Below are 16,408 nucleotides of genomic sequence, written 5' to 3'. Positions count from 1 at the left end.
CTGGCCCAGGCCAATATATCCCTGAGCTCCCAAGTGGTGATGGGAGCCTCTCCACTGTGCCTTGGGGAAACACAGGATTGGAGAGGGGGGGCACTAAGCTGGATGGAGTATGAAGCAGGGCTGGTAACCAATGCCAGGAGCTTTGGCATAGTTGGGAAAGGTGGCTTGAAGCCGAAGTGAAAAGGGAACTGGAGGGGTAGCCGGGTTAGCTCCGCTGGTTAGAGCATGATACTCAATCCCCACCTGAGCCAGTGAGCTGCACCCTTCACAACTAGACTGAAACAACTACTTGACTTGGAGCTAATGGGTCCTGGAAAAACACACTTAAAATAAATAAAAGTTTTTTTTAAAAAAAGGAAAAGAAAAGATGAAAAGAAAAGAAAAGAAAAGAAAAGAAAAGAAAAGAAAAGAAAAAAGAAAAAAAGAAAAGAAAAAAGAAAAGAAAAGGGAACTGGGAGCTGAGAACTGGAGGCTGAGAGGGAATGTCAGGCAGCCAGGTGCTTTAATCCTCCTCCCTGTTTTAATCTGCCTGGAAGCTGCTACCCTTTTGCCTGATGGGCAGGGCTGGGAGGAGCTGGGGGACCCTCAGTCCCTGGTGGGGACAGAAAACCTGGCTGTGCTGACCCTAGTCAGGATGAAGTGTGTGGGGGACAGGTGAGGTGTGTGGGGGACAGTGGATGCAGGGCAAGGACGTCACTTAGGGTGCTGACTGGAGTCAGAGCTGGCTTTCACTCCCTGTTCCACCATTCAGGGGGAACTTTGGCTCAGGGAGTGAGGCAATGTACCTATGAGGATCTGTCACTTCCAAAGTGACTTTTCTAAATTGCAAATATGATTGTGACTCTATTTTCAAAAAATTCACCTTGGCTGTGCATGAAGTCATGTGGCATGGAATCAGGTGGCATGACCTAGTACAGCATGGCCTTCAAGAGTTTTGAAAGTAGATAACCCTGGACTCAAGCTGCAGGTCGGCAATTACTTGCTAGAGAAACCTAGGAAGGTTCTTTAACCTCTTTGAGCCTCAGTTTCTTCATCAATGAAATGGGGCTCACAATGAAATGGGAGGGAGGGAACAGCCCTACCTCCCAGGGTTGCTGTGAAGAACAGAGACAATGTAAAGTACAATAAGAAGTACTCAGGAAATGTTAGTGATTGTGTTTTTTCCTTAACATTATGTAGTTCCATCATCTCTTTTATCAAGCAGCATTGCTTTTATAATGAAACTAAGTAACTTTAAAAGATTGATTGTCCATACCATATGACCCAGAGATTCCACTCTTACGGGTCAACCTAGAACACTCACATATGTGCAACGGACAACCGTATGAGAATATTCATTATTTGAATAGCAAGACATTGGCAACCACCTCAATGTCCATCAAGAGGCTTGATAAATAAATAAATAAATGGGGGTCTCTATATTGGTTAGTACAGTATAAACATCAGGGGACCAGAGCTGCAAGGATCCAGAAGGCTGAATCTCAGAAACCTGAAGCTGAATGAGAAAAAGCAAGCTGCAGAATGAATAATGCTGTATGATTTCCATGTGCATCAAAATTTTAAAGTATGAACAAACTACATATTTTTTTAGACTTACACACATTCAGCAAAATAAAAACAGTTAGAAAAATGATAAAACCAAAATTCAGGATGATGATTCTCTCTGGAGAGGGTAGTGGGGAGAGGGTCCACAGAGGCTCCATTCAACAGTCTCTGCCATGGTTTGTCTCTTAAAAAGAATAACATGAGGCAATAAAAGGGCCATAATGTTAATATCTGAAAAAGCTGAATGGCAAGGGCATAGAGTTCATTTTATTATTTGCTATATTTTTCTGAAGGTTTGAAATATCTAATGATTTTTAAAGTAGTGGAGATTTAAACCTTGGTTTGTTCACCACTGACCCTGATACACAGGGCAGGGCCCAGAGCAAGCCTCAGGAGTGTTTGTTGAGCGACTGAATGAGTGTCTAATGGAAAGATGGTACTGCATTGCCCCTGCTCTGCTCAGACCCCAACAGGATGGCACTGACCAGAGGCAGGGGCAGAGGCAGGTGGACCTGTGTAGCCTCAAAGAAAAGTGGGACCTGGAGGGCATGCTGGGGGGCAGGTATGGTTTAGTATGAGGAAGACCCACCAGTGCTAGAAGAGTGAGCTCACTGCCCTGGAAGCGCCAGAGGAGCCTGGAGTCCTAGAGAAGACTCAGGCTAGGATGAGAGTGTGTAAGGAAGAGGGTGTAGCTTCTAGCCTGGGAGTTCAGGATTCTTTGATAAGTGCCTTGCTCTGCCTGCCTTCTGATCTGGAAACCACTTCTCTGGGCCCAAAGGGGTGGTACTCAATCATTACTGGGCAGAAGAGACTTAAGCAGGCTCCAGATTTACAAAGATGAGCCAAGAGCAGGAAGGGAACAGTCAGCCCAGCCTCCCTATATTTTCCAAAGGAGGGACCAGAAGTCTAGGGACGATAAAGGACTTAGCCAAAGTCATACAACAAAAACAGTCAAGACAAAACTCACCAGACAACCCTTTTGCAGGCCAGGGTGTCCCCCAGCCACCCAACTTCCAAGCCTTCAGCTTGGAATGCACACAGGCCTTGTGGAGGCCTCCAGCTGACACCTGGCACCAGCCTTGTCACCTCCCTGTTCATATGGTAGCCCTGAGGCCCTTGGCAAATATTGTCCCTGGTGGTGAGGCTCCAGGAAGGGCTGGCACCTATCCCAGCTCACCTCGGCAGGATCTCCACCCTGCAACGTCCCAGCAGTCCAGGCTCCCAGCAGCCACCCCTTACCCACTGGGGCCTAGGAAAGGCAAAAAGTTACTCCACTCTCCCAGCAGCTGTCACTGCTACAGGGGCAGTGTAGAGGTCCTAGGGGGTTCCTCTGTGGGGTTAGGGTGGGAGTGGACAGGAAAGCCATGTTGAAAGTGACAACACCCACCTTTATTACCCGGTTCCCGCTGTGCCCAATGGGCCCTGCCAGTTCATTTCTAAGCCTTTTAACTCCTCCAAATATCCCTGAAGATGAGGCCGTGTGACCTGCGAGTGGAGGCTCTGATATAAGAGGAGCTGGGTTCAAATCTCAGGCCCACCTCTCACCTCCTGGGTGACCTAAGACAAGTCACGTAAGAGCTATGCCTCAGTTTCCTCATCTGTAATGGAGGTGATAATCACAGAGTCCACTCACAGGTGTAAACGCCACTAGGGGAGGAAGGCGGCTCTGAAGGTAGTAATGTCCTGTTAACTACAGATTCATGAGAAAGTTGGGACCCAGAGGGGAGTGACCACCCAGGGTCGCCAGCGCCTCCACTTTCCTGGAGCCACAGGCGAGCAGAATGGGTGGGGGCGGGGATGCTATGCCGCCCCACGGGGGGCTAAAAGCCGCAGTGCGGGCCGCGGGGTGGGGGCCGCAGGGGAGGCCCTCCCGGACCCAGCCCGCGTCCCCTGGGCCATCCCAGCCGCGCACTTACCCGGCAGGCAGGGCGCCCGGGGCGCCGGCCGTGGTCATCGCGGAGGGGGGCGGGCAGCGTGCCCCCGCCGGACGCCAGCTGCGGCCCAGGTGCTGCCGCCGGAACCCGAGCCCGTCGCTATGCAGCGGAGCCGCGGACGCGGCTGCCGGGGAGGAGCGCGCCGAGGGCGGGGATGGCGGCGGGGCTGGGCCAGGCCTCGGGCTGCCCACCAGCGCAGCGGGGCCACGGCCGCCGCCCTCCTGCGGATTGCGCCCCCACCCTCGGCTCCGACAGGTGAGAGCGCCGGGCACCCACGGCCTGCCCGGCCCATGCCCGCGTACCCTCTGCGCGCAGTCCCGGGGACCAAGCGCCTGCTCCTTCCTCACACAGCCCCACCTATTTGGGGTCAGAAAGTTCTCCTAGACCTGAGATCCATCTCCCTGTCACTCTCCTCTGCTCCACATCTCCAGCCTCGCAGCGGCCCCCACCTGAGCCCTTCGTCATCCTACTGCATTCATTGGTGGGGGGCATTCAGGCAGAGAAAGTCCGGGCCTCCAGAGTCAGGCTTGGATTTTATTTAATACCACCCACTTGCCACTGCGTGACTGTGTTTGAAGAGACAAGAAAGCAGAAAATAAAGCAGTTTAACACTCACTGCTAGCCAGCAGGTCACAAATTATTTGATTATTCTCAAATAATCCCCATAACTGTCATTTTACAGATGGGGAAACTGAGGCATGGAGTGCATGTGACTTGCTTAAGGCCACTCACCATGTTGTGATTGGAACCCATCCCTCCTGACTACAAAGCTCTCACTCTTGCCTCCTGCCCGCCTTGGTGCCCTCTCCCCTGAATACCCAGTGATTACGTCGGAGATCACCCATACCACTCCTCAGATGCCCACTGTGTGCCCAGTCTGGAGGTACATGTCTAGAGCCAGGGTTGAAGCCAACCTGGTCTCCTGGCAGAAAGAACCACTGGCCCATGAAGAGTTAACCAGGCACCACCCCCAGGCCCCAGATGCTCTTTACCATGACTCATCAGAGCACATGGCAGCCATTAGAGCTGCCCCTTCACAAAGGCAGGGGACAGAAGGAGGGGGGACTCCAGTGCCCATGGATCAGCCCTGAGCTCCAGGATATCAGAAGAGGAAATAAGAGGAGCTTGCAGAAGCAGCCACAGGAAAAGAGGGCTTGGACTAGGTCCCGGGTTAGCCAGGCAGATTTGACCTGGTGGCAGAGAGGAGAGGTTTAGGGACTTACTGTTTAAATCTAAACAGGCTACCTGGAAAGGTAGTGAGTTCTTATCCTGCCCATATGTGAGCAGAGCCAGATGCTCATCCCACCTGTCATGCAGGGTCTCTGCTCCCGCTCCCCACATAGGAACGCAGGACATGGTGAGGCCCAAAAGGAACACCCACAGAGCCATAGATAGGGGAGTCACACCACTATATTCTTGCTGGCAGCTGGGTTGGAGACACAGGAAGCAGGAGCCACACCACCCGCAACCTGCCGTCCACTTCTCTGTTGCCCAACCAACCTCACTTGCTAACTGCAATCCCCTCTTGCTAGCTCTGCCACCATCTTTTTGCTAGCCCCCATTTGCTGCTAGCGTAGCCAAGGCAGTTATATTAGTGGCCAATGGCTCACTGGTTACAGCTGACAGCCAACTAGCCACAGCTGATGGCCATCCAATCACAGTTGATGGCCATTTACTCCCCGAGTGAGCACCTTTCCACGTGAGGCCGAGAGCCTGGAAACTGCACTCCTGGCTCTGTCCCCACACCACCTCTGGGATTCTCAGACACAGGCACAGAAAAGATAATTAACTACAAGGAGCAGGCTATAAAGACATCCACCATCAGCTATAGAAATCCAGCTAAGGAAGAGTGCTACATAGACTGGAGAGGTCTGGGGGGCTTCATGGAAAAGGTGGGCCCAGGGTTGAGCCTTAAAGTTTATATTATTTACATACAATGAAGTCATGGAAAACGTGCACCATATAGGAGAACAGCGTGTATGAAAGCATGCAGGTGGGCAAAAGCACACGGATGACGGCTGGAGTTGACAAAGCTGGTGTCACGAGGAGCCTGGGTGATGACGCTGGGGGGCCCTATCACAAGCCATGCAATTTCAAATCTCTAGGCATTTACACATGCTCTTCCCTATGCCTGGAACACACCTTCCTCCTTTGTCACTTATAATTTATTCATTTAACCATGGGTCCATTCAGATTACAAGAGAAATACTTCTTAAAACAAACAAACAAAAGAATACAAATTTACCAAAGTAAAATTGCCAAGGTCCTCCCAGGCCCTTGGGAGGGACCAGATGAATGAGGGGATCTGAAGCTTTATGCTACATTAACTTCAAGGTAAGTCTTTTTTTTTTTTAATTAATTAGATTTATTGGAGTGACAATTGTTAGTAAATTTACATAGATTTCAGGTGTACAATTCTGTATTATATCATCTATAAATCCCATTGTGTGTTCACCACCCAGAGTCAGTTCTCCTTCCATCACCATATATTTGATCCCCCTTACCCTCATCACCCCCCCCACCCCCTTACCCTCTGGTAACCACTAAATTACTGTCTGTGTCTATGAGTTTTTGTTTCTCATTTGTTTGTCTTGTTCTTTTGTTGTTTTTGGTTTATATACCACATATCAGTGAAATCATAGGGTTCTCTGCTTTTTCTGTCTGACTTATTTCACTTAGCATTATACTCTCAAGATCCATCCATGTTGTCACAAATGCTCCTATATCATCTTTCCTTAACGCCGAATAGTATTCCATTGTGTATATGTACCACAACTTCTTTATCCATTCATCTATCGAAGGACATTTTGGTTGTTTCCATGTCTTGGCCACCGTAAACAAAGCTGCAATGAACATTGGAGTACACGTGTCTCTATAGAGAAGGGTAAGTCTTTCTTATATTTGACCAACATTTATTAAGAACCTGCCATATGCCAAAACTCCTACTCGCCCTACAGGTTTCAGTTCAGAAGCTGCCTCTTCCAGGAAGCTCTCCCTTCCTGGCTGGGTCAGAGGCTTCCTGGGCACACACTGGGCACACGTGTGTGTGGTGGTGCTGGAGAGAGGTTTCTATGTGACTATCTCTGTTCTCAGCCTGACAGCTTCTGGAGGCAGGGGCCTGGCCAGACAGCTCTGTGTCAACGCCTGATGAATCGTTAAACACTAACACTGGGCCCAGCACTTTACCATTGTCCTCCGAGGTAATGATTATAATAATGACTGATGTTCATCAAAGGCTTATTATGTGCCACACATGTTAAGTGTATGACAAAGATTATGTCATTTAATGCTCACTTTTAACGACCTCTGTGAGCCTCAGTTTTCTCATCAGTAAAATGGGAATAATAATAATACTGCCTACTACAAAGGGTCTTTGTGAGGATCAAGATTCATGTATGTCAGATGTGCAGAACAGTGCCTGGAATGTAGCACAGTGCTGTGTAGGTGCCCTGACAATTGTGGTGGTAGTGGTGAGGTAAATGCTATTACTCTCCCCCTTTTACAGATGACAACTGAGGCTCAGCAAGATAAGCAGCCAGACTGTCTTCAGAGCTGGAACTCTCCCCACACAACAGTGGCAGTGATTCTGGAGCCACTCACATGGTGAGTCAGAGCATCCGTGTGGCTCACCTCGCAGGAGGGCTCCACCTGGGCAGTTCCCATCCCTCAGGAGCTCTGGCCCAGTCCCAACTCTGAAACCTGTGAGTGACCATTATTTCCACTTCCTAACCCAGGTAAACCTGCTCAGGTCACCTGCCAAGCCCTGGGGACCAGGAGAGCACCCTGAGTCTGGGTCTCTGCTTCTCCTGCCAGAGGATCTGTTTCCTGGTGCTTTGTGTCTGGGAAATATCAGGCCTGCTTTTCTCCCTCATTTTCTGCCCAACCTGCAAGAATAAATCACTGGGCTCACCGAACTTTTTAATGGCCCTGAGGACCTCCATGGACTGCCTTTTCTTGTACCATCTCTCAGCTTAAGAAGGTCCTCAATAAACATCTGTTTAGTGAAACCGCCTCAAAATGCTCCAGAAAGCTCCATAGTAGCTTTATCTCCCATCCTACAAGAGAGAAAACTAGGTTTTGGACTTTTGGACCAAGTGTCCAAAAGTGTGACTTGGACTCAGGTGTAGCCATAGCATCAACCCAGGTCTTGGATCTTTATGTTGCAGCAGAAGTGTGTGGATATAGGGGGCACAGAAATGGAGATGAGCGTGTGGAAAGTGATGCCATTGCTGCAGAAAGAGCTTATGCTGTGAAGCCAGTGCTGCCTTTCCCTCTCTGAACCTCAGTCTTCCCATCTGTACACCCAGGATAAAAGTCCCAACCTCTTAGGAATGTTCTGAGGCTACATAGCATTACTCGGGTTATCTCTCGTCCCTGTCCCCCTTCTCAGGCCCTTCCTCCAGGCCCTCCCCTGGCATGAAGCACCCTTGCCCCACCTCCCTTGTCTCTACCAGCCCAGAACTCCCCTTTCCCTCAGACTCCAGAGCCGTCTCCCCCTTCCCCTGCCTCCCCTGTCGCTGAGCTGGTGACTCTAAAGCAGGTTGTCTTCGACTGAGTGAGCCCCACCCAGCAGGTTACAGGCTTGGGCTGGTTAATAATTCACAAGTAAGCAGGCCCATCAGCAAAGGGCCCTCGAAGAGGGCTGTACCACTAGTGGTTCTTAAATATTCCCTGGAGAGGGGCCCTTAGGGAGAACCTACGCCTGCTCCTTCGGGTGGCCTCCTCCCACTCTATGGACTCTGATCCCCACTAGCTGTGTAACCTTGGGAAAGTTATCGCCCTACTCTGGTCCTTAGTTTTCCCCTTCCCACCCAAGATCAAGAGGAGAAAAGGTTGGACCAGGAGCACAAGGGCCTCCCTGTTCTGGTTGTTCTCAGTTCTGGGATCTCAACTCTTCTACTAAAGTCTGGTCTCCAGGAGCTGCCAAGGATGGGTCTAAGGAAGAAGCCCCAGTTAGGTACAAGGGACCAAGAACAGTTGTGATTGGAAAGAAGACGCAGAGCTCTAATGAGGGGCTTCTGGCACTAAGTGGCATTAGAACTTGGGCTGCAGAGCCAGGAAGATCTGGCTGGACTCCTGGCCCCACCACATTCTAGCTGTGCAGCCTATAGCTTGAGGCAGGGCAGGGAGTGGTTCAGAGAGCGGGTCTGCAAGTCAGGGCTTGCACCCCAGTTCTGACACCCTGGACCAGTGACTTCATTTCTGAAATTTCAGGGGATGTTGATGGCACCAACCTCACCGGGTTGTTGCAAGGATTAAATGAGATACTATGCATAAAGCACTTGGAATAGGGCCTTCTCATTATTCTTTGAGCTTTAGTTTCTTCACCTATAAAGCAAGGACAACAGGATTGTTGTGACTATTAAATAAGCAAATGGACCCAAAAGAGATTTGGAACTATGCAAGGCTGTCCAGAAAAGAGAGATTTCCCCTAAGATGTGCAGCCTAACCTGGCCAGGACCACAAGGACAGTGTGACATCCATTGGACATCTACTGCATACCTTCAGGGCAGATGTTCTACCTCACGCACTGCTGGTGGGAGTAGAAAGTGGCACCCTCTTTCTGAAGGTCAGTTGGAATTATGGATTGAAAGCCATAGAAAGATGACCCAGTAAGAACCAGGCAGCAAATTTGTCTTAAGAAAGAATCACAGACATGAATATTTATGGTACAAAGATGTTCGTCAGAGTGTTCTCTATAATAAAGACACAGCTGTAAATGACCTAAATGCTCATCCATAAGGAATTAGTTCAATGAATTATAGTGAATTTGTAGGGGGAACTATTCTGCAGACATTTAAATTGTGTTAATAGAGAATTTATTTGCCTGCATTATTGCATTGTCTCCTAACTAGTTTCTCTGCTCCTCCCCTGTCTCTTCATTGTCTTTCCTCCACACAGCACCAGAGCCATTGATCAGACTGTGTCACTCTTCTGTTCAGAGCCCCACACTGGCTCCCCATGTTGCTCAGTACAAAAGCTAAAGCCTTCACATGGCCACGAGTTCCTGCATAACCTGCACCCCCATATATCTCTCTGGCATCAACTTCCTTTCTTCTCTTTCAGCCACACTGGCCTCCTGGCTCTTTACCAAATATGCCAGCACACTCCTACCTCATGTCCTTTGCACTTGCTACTCCTTCTGCCTGGAGTGCTCTTCCCAGATACTCACATGATTACCCCCTCACCTCCTTCAGATCTCAGCTCAAATTTCACCTTCTCCCTCAAGGCTTCCCTGACCATTCTATTTAAGATGGAACCTATGCCCTCATACTTTGAATTCCTTTTCCCTGCATTATTTTTTCCTTAGCACTTGATGTCTGATATCCTGTATATTTTGCTTATTCATTTATTCTCTGTCTCTCCCCATTAAATTCTACACTCCACAAAGACAGGGATTTTTCTTTTCAGTTTTGTTCTCTAATGTATTTCCAGTGCTCAGAACAGTGCCCAGCACATAGTAGATGCTTAGTAAAGGTCTGCTGCATGAATGAGTTTTCTAGAAGATGGGAAAATATTTTTTCCAAAGCAGAATACAAAATTAGTACTAAAACAAACAAACAAACAAAAACACCAGTGCCTGTGCATTTGAGAAAACACGAGGAGGCCTCAATTTCCTCATCAATTAGAATTGGAGAGAAGAGCACCGGTGGATTGAAGGGAATGATGCACGTCAAGTCAGGGCACAGTTGAGGGCAGGTCTCACAGTTCTTACAGATCACTAAAGCAGCAGGGTAGCAGGGTCGGAGGGTGTTCTAGAGGCAGGGGTCTAGTTCAGAGGCTGTCCAGGGGAGAGAAGCTGGGGCTGGAGGATCAGTGGCAAGTGAAGGAGGAGAAGGTGGCCCATTGAGTGCAGTGCTGTGCACTGAGCCTGTGGAGATGTATCTCATCCCCTTCTGACTGGCCTGTCCTGTGCTCAGGGCCAGTGCTTGGATGTGCCCTTCAGTCACCTAGTGTAAAGGAAGTACCACCTACCCATTTTCTTGGAAAGACAGCAATCACCTTCAATCTGAGAGTCAGATGCTCTATCTGAAGGAGGGTGTTTATTGACTGGAGATGAATTCTTACGGGACGTGGGTGCATGCCACAGCCAACTCTGTGAGCGGGTAGGAGGAACATGAGTCCATGGAAGGAACCAAGCAGGGACAAACCTTTTTTCCATGGGGAAAAAGAGAGTCAAAGGAATGGAGTATCTGGCCCAGGTCTACCTGGACAGGGCGCCTGATGTCCCACCCAGTGTCGTAAGTTCTAATGTAATTGCACTGTTGGGGACATGGGTCAAAACCAGTTACTTAGTAGGGTAGAGGAAGGATTGCCCACAGCAATGGATATCTACGTTGCTATTCACCTGAGAAGGGCAGGTCTTGGGAAAGAAAAGGAAGGCTTGGGAGTCTTGAGTTGAGAGAAAGTTTCTCCTCTCTCCTGAGAAGGAAGAAGCTGGAAGACACATATAGGGCCCTCCCAGAAGCATAAGTTCTGCAAGAAGTTTCCTTCTGGGATGGCTGGGGGACTTGGAGAAGAGCCATTGAATCATAAAAATCTTGTTACTTTTTCCTGCCTCCTAAGGTACTCTGAAAAGTTATAGCCTTGTCTTAGTTGAGCTGGTAAGGAATTAGAGGAAGGGTCTATCTCACTCTTGGGATCGGGTGATAAATCAAAGAGTCCCAAGGACTACTCCCCCATATGCCCTCCAGTCCAGAGTGGTGGTGGTGGTCAGGAAGAGAATGGGGCTGAGGCTGGGAAAGCCACACTCCCAGGAGGGTGGTGGGCGGCACAGGCCCTGAGGACTAAAAAATAAAATGGAGTCACTCTAGTCAAGCTACTAAAATCAGTAGTTTGAGAAAATTCTATTCTTGTTTTAGCTAGCCTGGGAACTTAAACTTTCGAACTTTCCAGTTCTGTATCAATGCCTGGATATACATCAAACCTCCAGATAACCTTCTGGTTCCCCCTTGAAGGACTAAGGAAAGAATGTTCACGTATCCAGACCACCTGACAACCCTTATCCAGACACCAAGTAAATGGGTGGGTGGGTACTTCCAGTCAGCGAGAGGATCACTATCTCAGGACAATCCAGAAGATCACTCTTAGCTTTTCTTTCTTCTTCAGAATACTCTGAATATTGCTTAGCTGTGTTTCCGGTTTTCAATGCTTAAGATCCTTACGCAAATCGTTATCATTTGTTTTTAGCAAAGGAGTTTGTTCGACAGTCCCCAGAGGATGCCATGAGTTCCCAGCTCCCAGCGTGTCAACAACAGCTGGGAGACTCTCAGAGGGATAGGCAGGGGTTCTTCAAGTAAATCATAATATGGGTACTTCATGAAACCATGGCTGTATTTTAAAGCGCGTTTAGTGGTCATCTCTATGCTACAGCATCCCCCACCTCCACCTGCTTTTAGAGAATGGTTTCTCCTTCCCTTCTCTCCAGCTCCGTTGGATAAATGGGAGGCTCATCCTATTACTTGACCCCACCTCTCAGGACACAGTGATTGGTTGAAGGAAGCGCTCATCGGAATATTTCCCTGAGCTTTTCAAACTGGAGCTGGTGGAGAAGCCCCTTCTCCTGGGTTGGGAGACTAATCACAATGACCAGTAACACTCCTTGGTATAGCACCAACTGTGTGTCAGACACTGTTCCCAGTGCTTTCCATGAACTAATTCACGTAATCCTCACAACTCTGAGGTAAGTTCTAGCATCAGCCTCATTTCACAAATGAGGAAACTGAGGCACAGAGAGGTTAAAGACTCTGTCCAAAGTCACACTGCTAGGAAGTCTCAGAGTCAGCATTCAAAATTAGCCTGTGTGGCTCCAGAGTACTTTTCACAGCTTTGTCTTGCTGTCCCTGGACTTGAGCTTGGGAGGTGCTGGTAGCCATGCCTTGCAATGAGTACAGAAGTAGGTGAGCCCTAGGAAGAGAAACTGAGGCAGACATTTTCAGGGGAAGGACAAAGCAACTAACGTCACAGATTTGAAGATATGGAAATGTGGCATGCTGGCAGAACTGAAACTGCAACCTAAACTATCTATTTCCCATTGACCTCTAGAAAGGACCAAAAATGTCCCAAGTCAGAATCACTCCACAATTGATAAAGAGGGACAACGGTTACTTGGAGGTTTTCCATGGTATCCTCACCAGACTGAGGATCTGAGAGGCCACAAAGTGCCTCCCACACCAGAGCCCTCTCCTACTCTCTGCAGCTGTTCTCGGCCACAGCGGGTAGATCAGAATCCCGGGATCACAAGCTTCAACATCGTAGAAACTTGGCATTTAAAATCACAAGTCTGATCATCACAGATGCCTCAACTTGCAGGATGTGAGAATCACAGAGGTGAAAACTCAGCACTGCCCTCAAGTCCAGATCCAGTCTCAAGGAAGGGACCCAAAGCTGCCCGAGGATTCCAGTCACCAAACTAGAACATCCTGCCTGGAGGCATCTGAGAGCTCCTTGAGCTCAGGCTCAAACTGAGAGCACGAATTCTGTTGACAGCAGCCCCAGCCGTCCTCAGCCTCTTGGCTGGGCCCCTCCATTCTCGGGGAGGCCCCTCTCGCCCATAACAGCTCCTCCACTTAATTACTCTCTCAAAAACAATCTGCCTGCCCGTACTTTGGCCTTTTTTCCTGGTGCTGTCTCCTACAGGAGCAGCCAAGAGAAGTGGCTACTGATATGGCTGGGAAGGGGCCCTATTATTAGGCCGAGTTGGTAGTGGTCTCCACTGTGAAAGACGCATGGGCATCATTGCCCTCTTGTAACAGTTCTTGGCTACCTCATCCTGGTGCCTGGAATCCCACACTTGGCTCGCAAACCTCTCAGAACCCCCTCTGTTCAACGCAAATACCTCTGAAGGAAGGTTATCGTATATCAGTGCAAGAAGGAAGTGAACTCACATTTACTGAACACTGACCGAATGTGTCCCAATGGCTACCTATTAAGTCCTTTACCAATGTGACTTCACTAGGTCTTCCCACTGCTCAGTGAGTAGCTATGATTTTGCAACTGAGTAAACTGAGGCTCACATAGATCAAGTAACTGAATTAAGGTCACAGAGCCAGTAATGAATGGCAAAGCAGGGCTGAGCACTCTCCCAAGCTCTTCACCTTTCGGTCGTGGGAGAAAAGGCAGCATGGTGAGTGATGGGTGAGGGTGGAGAAGTCACAGGTCCTGAGCTGGGAGAATGGAGACCTGGGTGTTTGTGCCTCAGGTGTGAGACCTGATGGGGGCAACTGGGAGCAAATAATTCTCTGGGTATTTGTGTCCAGCAAGGTCCCTGAAGTATAAAGGCACATGTGTTCGGGCCCTCGAATGTACTCCCTTACACAGGCCCATGGAGGATGTAGAGGCCTCTGCTTGGCCAGAGCGCCCCTTCTCTCCCTCCTCCTGTCTCTCACCTCCCTCCCATCCTTAGTGATTCTGGAACTCGCCTTCCAGCCTGTCCATTCACCACTTGTCAGTTCTTCCTTCTTAGCTTCTTTCCCCTGATTCCCTCCATCTCCTAATCCACAGCCCAGCGTCTGTCCTGGATCGTCAGACCAGCCTCCCCTCCAGTCTCCCTGCTGTCCTGCACACTGTGACATCAGCAATATATACACATTTGAAACTCAGAAGGCTCCCTGGTGCCTAAAGGACAGAGCACAACTGGGTTTTCACAGGCAGGGCAGGTGCTGGGCAAGAAATCCTTCTGGACACAGCCACTCCTCACCACCCCAGCCAAGGGATCTCACCCTCCTCAGAAATCATTCCCTCATGTCCTCATCAAAAATGAAGCACACTCGAAGCCCCCTTCTGTGCTGGGCTCCGGAGACATGGGGCAGCTGAGTCCTGTCCCCTCTTCATGTGTAGTGGGGAGACGGAAAAGGGGGACTGTGACCCAGTGTTGAACCGGTCTGTCCAAACTCCTTTCTCTATGGAGTAGCAGGGTCATTGTCAACTATAACTCCCTCCTAACGCCCTCTAGTGGCTTTCCAACGCACAATGAAATCCAAACTCCTTGCCCTCTTGGGCAACCTGCTGCCAGAATCGCATCATGTGCCGACCCACCCGCTTTTTTGCTCCTCAGACACACCTCAGGCTTTGACATAAGCTGTCCTCTCTGCCAGGAATGTTCTGGACAGGGTCGATTTCCTGTCCCTCACATCATCCTATAGTAAGTCTTACACAGCATCGATTTCTGGTGTTGACTTAGTTGCCTACTTGTTAGTGTGTCTTTCCCACCAGAACAGTTTCCTGGGAGCAGGGACTTGTTTGTGTGAAGTAACACCATATCTGCAACGCCTAGCACAATGCCTGGAACAATGTTTGTTGAGAGACTGAATGCCAGCCATGAGAGGGAAGCAAAGATGCTGGAGCCCCAAAAGCCCACAAGGCTCTAAAAGAGATGACCTAAAGTTGCATCTTAGGTATGCATATTAGGAGTGGAGAATGGCATTCAGGCAGAGGCAACCCCGAGTAGCCCACCACAGTTGTGAGAGCACTACAAAGCCAGGTGGTGTTGCTGGACCACAGTGAGGGTCAGGGAGTGATGGGAAATGGCCTGGGCAGACCACAGCCTCCTCAAAATCCTTGAACTTGAAACCTCTAGGTGATAGAGAGCCATAGAAAGGTTTGTGCTTTAGAAGAGACTAGTCTAAAGGGTGCAGGGAAGGGAGGAGGCTGGAGGAACTGGGAAAGTTAGGGGCTGTTGCAACAGTCCAAGGGGAATGAACAGCTTTGAGACACATCCAGGAGATAAAATCAGCAGAACTTGGGAGACTGGGGTGGAGGTGAGGAAGGGAGGAGAGAGGAATGACTCCCAGGATCTGGGCTTGGGCAACTGGGTGGATGACTGGGCCATTCTCTGAGATGGGGACACAGGAAGAGGAACAGGTTTGGGGGTGAAGATGTGAAGTCTGATTTGGGGCTTGCTGAGTTTGAGGTGCTTGTAGGACAGTTAGATGGAGGCATTGGGAGGGCAGTTGTATTGTCCTCCACGGGGATAACAGGACGAACTTTAAATACATAAAGGAAAGGAATTGGGGTCAAGATAGCTCTGAAGAGAGTTCAGGGCTGTCTCCTCTCCTCTCTCTCATTGGAACACATCTAGAGACACCAACTCATCCAAAAGGTGGAGACAACTGGGAGGCAGAGGTGACACACAGGAGGCAATGACACATCCCTGAAGGGCTTACCTTGGAGGATCTGTGGTACACATAATTCCACCATGCACCAGCACTGGAATCCAAGATTTCCCCCCAACTGCTGCTGCCCTAGACGTGGACAACCCCTCCGGGGAACAGTGTGCCTGTTCTCTCCTGTTGGAGCAAACCACGCGGCCCTGGGGAGCACCAGGTGCGCGGGCGGCACAGCTGAGGAGCAACGCGGCTGCCCAAACCTGACTCGCAGCCGCCCGACGATGTCCAGCTCACATGAGTTGCTCTCACAGGTGGCCCACATGTTGCAGCAGGAAGCGGGGTTTGAGTGCGACAGGGATGGGGAGGCCGCAGCCACAGGGGCAAATGGCGTTGCGAGAGGCACTGGGCTGCCCCTCCCAGGGCCTCTGACCTTTACCCCGCGCCCAGCAGCCGGCACATCGCTGTCTCCAGCTGTGCCCCCTCAGCTGTCCCTTCAGTCGTCGGCTGTTCCCCAGCCACCTCTCGCCCAGTCCCCGCCCCGTCTGGTACCTGCGGTCGCTTTGCCCAGAGGCTGCTCCCTTCCAGGCAGTGAGAAAGGCCATGGACGCCAGCCGGACTCCGAGGGGGGCGCGGGCGGCCCCTCGTGGCGGTGGTGGCTGGGGCGGCGGCTCCCGGGCAGCACCTGGATGGGGCAGGTGGGGCGGGACCGCAGGCTCCTCCCCGGCCCGGCACGGCGCCTCCCTGCCCCGCAAGGGCGTCGGTGTCCCGTCTCCCGGCAGACCTGGGGTCCCAGGGCAAGACCACTCCCTTCCAGAGCTGTCA

The 16,408-nt window shown here is 50.3% G+C and overlaps 1 protein-coding gene across 2 annotated transcripts in view; it reads right to left on the bottom strand.

Annotated features, from left to right (window-relative positions):
• The window catches only part of TTC39A (tetratricopeptide repeat domain 39A), a gene marked incomplete at its 5' end in the record, with an annotated part of 49,163 nt that extends 32,975 nt beyond the window's left edge, over positions 1-16,188 (bottom strand). Inside the window, one exon of one of the 2 annotated variants that reach the window (XM_081054988.1) lies at positions 16,136-16,188. In XM_081054988.1, coding sequence (XP_080911114.1) covers positions 16,136-16,188 — 53 coding nt within the window. Of the gene's footprint in view, positions 1-3,461; positions 3,796-16,135 lie in introns of those variants that run through there. The other variant, XM_081054986.1, reaches the window with a different exon arrangement.
• Between the last annotated feature and the right edge of the window lie 220 nt (positions 16,189-16,408).

Source organism: Rhinolophus hipposideros (assembly GCF_964194185.1).
Source record: "Rhinolophus hipposideros genome assembly, chromosome: 8".
Classification (NCBI taxonomy): Eukaryota; Metazoa; Chordata; class Mammalia; order Chiroptera; family Rhinolophidae; genus Rhinolophus; species Rhinolophus hipposideros.
Note: the sequence above shows the minus strand (reverse complement) of the source record. Positions and strands in the feature narration are given on the sequence as shown.